Consider the following 5,405-nt stretch of genomic DNA (forward strand, 5'->3'; position numbering starts at 1 on the left):
GAAAAGTTGCCATCAGTTAGTGCAATGTACATGCATCAATATAATGTGTGTTGTTCGTCCTACTTCCCCAATTGTTGCCAGAAAAGTTGCCATAAGTTCAGTGCAATGTACATACATCAATATAACGGTAGCGGATCCAGCTGGAGACGCATACCATCAGGGCTATATACACTAGCACTAGCATGTATGGTTAGTTCATGGTAACTACCATCCTAGTTCATGGCCATAAAGCACATATCGATCAAAACCACGGGGACAAAGTTATATACCGTACTAGCATCAATCATGTTCGACATCACGGTTTTTGAAAGGATAAGAACTTGCCTAAACTGAACATTGGTGTTCACTGACAGCTTACACAGCAATTTTGGACTTTTGGTGAACTGCCACATGAGTCCCAAAATGCAAAACACCTCTTAGGATATTGGATTGGATTCTATACTTGACTGTCAAGGCAGCTCTATTTTTCATACGGCAGGAATCACTGTTTGACTAACAGTTATAACAGATCGACAGGAACAAGCTAGCGGCAGGTTATTTTCACGCAATACATTTTTCTTAACAAAAGTCGAGTACTGTGGAACTCTAGAATAATGATATGACTGGCAGTTATCTCTGATGGAGGCTAAATTATCAAGATTCTAATTATATTGCCACGCACAGAAAGGACAGCACCATTCAGATTTATCTAAAATTACACCATGCGGTGCTCTGTTGAAAGATTTTCAAGGTCTAGTAGATAGACTATCTTTAGACCTCTTAGTCTTAATCAGTGTACGAACAAATCTAACCCCAAACACCAAAATGACCGCAAGAAAAAGCATGATTCCCCTAGCTAGAACAGCATTATCATACAGGATCTTGTCAAATTCTTGCAGAAACACTAAATTATTCCAATCAAAAATTGCAACCTTTTGTTTAATTCCTACCTCAGACACTCTGAGGAAAGATGAGAAATACTTGCCAGAATCGTTTGAAGATGATTTGCAAGAAGCATGTGAAACATGTGCAAAATATTTGTACCGAACCACCATCAACCTCTCATCACATCTGCATGTGCCTTGCATAGTAGATCACAATCATCGCTTCTGATTGCTGAATCAGGGCTAGGATAAGAGTTCCTTTCAAACCCTTAAATAAAGCACAATAACATGTGAAGTTATGTTTCCTTCCAAAAACTGACCTGTGTTTCACCACAGAAATTCAGAATAGTAAGAACACCCAAAACAGCTCCATATTCTTTGAGCATAATCAAAAAAACTCTGTGGGGTCAAAGCCTGAACCACACATAGAAACAAGGTAACCAGTCATCACATTATGCACAGAGAAACAAACAGATCTGTCATCAAGACAAATGAATGATTTGTGCACTTGAGCGGCCAGCAAATGGCCAGGCAATAAGCCAACGTTTATACAGTTGTGCCTCCTAAACATAACCGAACCCAAAAAAAAGGAAGCCAATGTGTCAGATGTATAATTAGTCGTCGTATGATCCTGGTACATTTCAATGGAGCACCAGGAAAAAATATGTTTGAGCTGCAGCGAGAACGTCCTACGCAGTCGGCAGCAACGGCGAAGGGGAGTCCTCCCGCCGACAGGTCAGCACACAGTCCTCCAGGAAGCTGGTCAGCTGAGAGGTGTAGAGCCCCGGATTGCTGCGGTAATGGTCGACATGAGGGGAGGACACGAAGTCGCACGACCTCACCTCACGCTCCGCTCTTCGTTGTTGGCTCTCCACGAATGACTCCACCGACTTTGCCGGGATCACCCGGTCAGCCGAGCTGTACATGTACAGCTGAGGGCAGTTTGGTTGGTTCGAGGACAAAAGCTCCATAACACCAGACAACCTCCTGCAAAAAGTAGATATGTTGATTAACCGAACCATGTCGTAGTTAACTGCATAGACGACAGTTTGTATGGCATTATTACATTATATCTACAGAAGACATTTTCTTAAAAAGTCAGTCACATCATGAGCAACTCGTCTGCTTCACATTTAAATAAAGAACTATTGGAAGGGCATATATAATATGACTGAAAATGCAAATGACTCCTGCATATGTAGAGAACTAGAGAAGAGATGCATACCTATTTATGGCTGGATAGTTCAGAACAACATTGAAAAACTTTTCCAATGCAGATAGTAGAACGGCCTCCGTGGCTGCAGGTTTAATATCTCTGTGAGACTCCACAACTAGGACGTCAGACCTTGTATCGCTTGGTGCAGCTCCTTTTGTGGCTACGCTGTGTTTTTTCATGATAGCAGCCGAGAAACCAAGAGCCCAAACCTGAGTTCAGGGAGAAAAAAAACTATGTTTATGTTCCGACAAAACAGTTTTTCTGTGTGATGTTTAACTAACTACATATGTGTTGATGAAAGCATATGCAAATGAAGAAGGATATAACACAACAAATGTTGATACATTTGTTCAGGTCAGCTAAAAAACATTGGATGTGCAGAAGAGAATATTTCAGTAGCAACCTACTTCCATCGACCTGAAGTTAGCTAGAGTTTTTACCTGAGAATCAGGGACAGCAACAGGCGCTGAATCGATTATGGAACCCTTAATTTTCTGCAGTGCTGAAGGATCTTGCCGCTGCAAATTCTCCAGTATCACACCATAGCTGCAACAGGAACACAAAGCAGGAATCAGTAAGTTCTAAAAGCCCCAGAATTCAATTAATTCTTGATCCCAAGAAAGTGCATGCACATACCAAAGCCAGCCAGTGTTACTGAAAGTGTGGAAGACAATCTTCTTCCCATCCTCCTCCCTGACCCAATCAGCGAGATGTTCAGACAGCATCTCCACATTCCTCTCCGCCTTCCCACCCACATTATAGCTGACGATGTCCGACATGGGGAGCGTGAAGGTGACCACCTGGAAACCCCTGGAGGTGTACCAGTCGGCGTACCTCTTGAGGTGCTTCTGCTTGGAGCCCAGCCACCCAAGAAGGACCACCACCGTCTGGGACCTGTCGTGCGACGAGTCATCACTGCACGTGGCAGGGTCCGGCAGATGCCAGCGGTACAGGACATCCGGCGAGGAGGAGGAAGGGACCGCGGCCGCTGCGCCCTCCAAGGCCTTGGCGAGCCCCGCGTACTGGTGCACCGTGTTGATGACCGGCAAGGACGCGACAGGCGCCTTGGGTAGGCAGAAACCCCGGTGGTGGTTCCGAGGGAAGAAGTGCAGGCCGGAGAGCGGTGCAACGGACGGCGCTGAGGCTTCTAGTTTGCTGGCTGGAGGAAGTGATACGACGGCGTCCGTGCTGGCCTCGACGAGCCTGTGGTGGTGGGACAGCCTGTCGGGCAGCTCGATGGAGGAGACCGCGGCGAAGGCGGCGACCGCCATGGCGGAGAGCGGCCGGTGGAGGGAAGCCATCGTGCTTCCTCTCACAGTATTCAGATTCTAACAATGGGGAAGAGCTTGCGTCTTATATCTATTTATGTTTCCTCTCCTGCCCTGAGCCATAATAAGAAGAAGCCAACCAGCAACAGCAAACAAAAAGATAGTCAGCTGACTGTTCGCACAAATCGAACTGAACTGAATTCAAAGACACGGAGAAAACATGTGTTTGAATTCAAAGACACGGAGGAAACATGTGTTGTGTGCCCCAATCCACCCAACAAACCCGGACCAACCAGAGGCCCTACACGGCTTTGCCAGGGTCAACAGCTCAACACATATAAAAATTGTACTTAACGATGATAACATTGAGAAATTGGTGCTCACCTCGTCGGTGGAAGGAGGAATTTGGGGGCGGGCTGGCTGGCTGGCTGCCAAAGTGAATCGACAGCCGAGCCCTGTGGACCGCCTGCCTCCTTGCTCCTCCTGCAGCCAAATTTGTGAAGAACACAGTAAATAATAAGCGAGTCTTAATCATGACGAAATCATATACTACATAGAAGTGCAATTTGACTTGTGTATTTCGTGGGATGCACCGGAGGATGATTTGCGAAACGGAGAGAACAAACGGAGAAAATTGGCAGAAAGGAAGGGAGGAGGACGGTGGGCGGCTGGAGCGTGGCCGGTGACAGCGAACCTTCGCTTGCGTTGCGAGGTTTGACGGGGAAAGAAGAGGGGAGAGGAACACGGTTTCGCAGTTTCTTGCTCCGCCATTGCGGGAGAGAAGGAGGGAACCGTCCTGGATTCGTTCCAGAAAATCTGGAGGAGGAAGAAGACTAATTTGGAAGGCGAGATGAAGGAGGTGCAGTTGAATCAATCGGTGAGGGGAAGGAAATCGAAGGGGGGCGGGCAAGAACGCACACCGAACTAGGACGAGGAGGAGGAAGAGCGTACCAGGCGAGGCGAGGAGAGTGGAGGGATCTGTCGTTGGCGGTGAATCCGTCGCGGCGGGGACGCAATCCCGGCAGGAGATGGATAAAAATAGGGTGGGGGAGAGGGAAGGCGGCCGATTTTGAGGGGCGGCGTGTGCGTGGGCGACGGCGCCGCCCGACCTGACCGACCACCACCACCAGCTCGGCTGCGGTCCAAGTCGGAGGGAGCCTTTCTTTCTTTCTTTCCTCCGACGGCACGGCTTGGCTGTCTAATGCAAACTCCAAAGATATATCCCACGAATATTCCTCCACGTTTATTCTATTTTCCACGGAACAAAACCAGTGCTATTCTTCTTCGGAAAGAATTTGATTCTTCTTCGGAAAGCAATGTTGATTATGATTCCACCAAACCCGAGAGAAGATTTCATTGCTTGTACTGCGCATGGATTAGAAACACAAATTCAGGAAAAAAGAAAGACAAAAAGCGACTAGTAGCCACTACCTAGTCCTGATCGAATACAAATTCGATTGGTACAGTGCGGGAGAAACATGGAGTACAACAACCTATCATGCGGTGCAACGGCTCTAAGAAAATGTTTAAGGGGGAACTTGGTCCCTGCCACCAGAAAGCTTTGTTCTTTGGTTTGCAAGAAATGAACAACATAGAAAATAAGAAATTTACATGAATAAGATGGCATAACAATGTTTTTTTGAACTAGTCATAACAATGTGGAATCCTACAGAAATTGAAAACACATGAATCATTGCACAAACTGTTTAGATGCACCACCAAGAAAATGCAGAGGTTTTTATAGACATTGATTACAAGTCATACTTGTTATACACTCATAGTAAATGTTTCTAGAAGTTCCAACCTCTTGTTAGAGATCCTATAAAATTGTAGTGTACAAAAGCAATCCATAAAATATTTGGAGAAATTATTTTTCTGAACCAAATGGACTTCATAGGAAAATAATTCCTATGGTTTGGAATCATATAAAATTCCTATGAATGGAATTTACCCTGAGAGAAGAACTAAGTTCTTATATCGCTTCCATCATCATCTTCTTAAAACTGATTGAATTCCCGCTACGTGGAGGTATTATCTATCTTCTGCTGCAACACGTGG

The 5,405-nt window shown here is 45.8% G+C and overlaps 1 protein-coding gene across 1 annotated transcript; it reads right to left on the reverse strand.

The window, feature by feature from the left end:
- Positions 1-1,552: 1,552 nt before the first annotated feature.
- LOC124706919 (transmembrane protein 53-like) lies at positions 1,553-3,451 on the reverse strand. Its single transcript, XM_047238591.1, has 4 exons — positions 2,716-3,451; positions 2,520-2,625; positions 2,089-2,288; positions 1,553-1,850 (listed from the first exon to the last, which is right to left on the reverse strand). The coding sequence occupies exons 1-4, from the start codon at positions 3,378-3,380 to the stop codon at positions 1,553-1,555; spliced, it is 1,269 nt and encodes a 422-aa protein (XP_047094547.1). The 5' UTR covers positions 3,381-3,451.
- Between the last annotated feature and the right edge of the window lie 1,954 nt (positions 3,452-5,405).

This window comes from Lolium rigidum, chromosome 4, assembly GCF_022539505.1.
Source record: "Lolium rigidum isolate FL_2022 chromosome 4, APGP_CSIRO_Lrig_0.1, whole genome shotgun sequence".
Classification (NCBI taxonomy): domain Eukaryota; kingdom Viridiplantae; phylum Streptophyta; class Magnoliopsida; order Poales; family Poaceae; genus Lolium; species Lolium rigidum.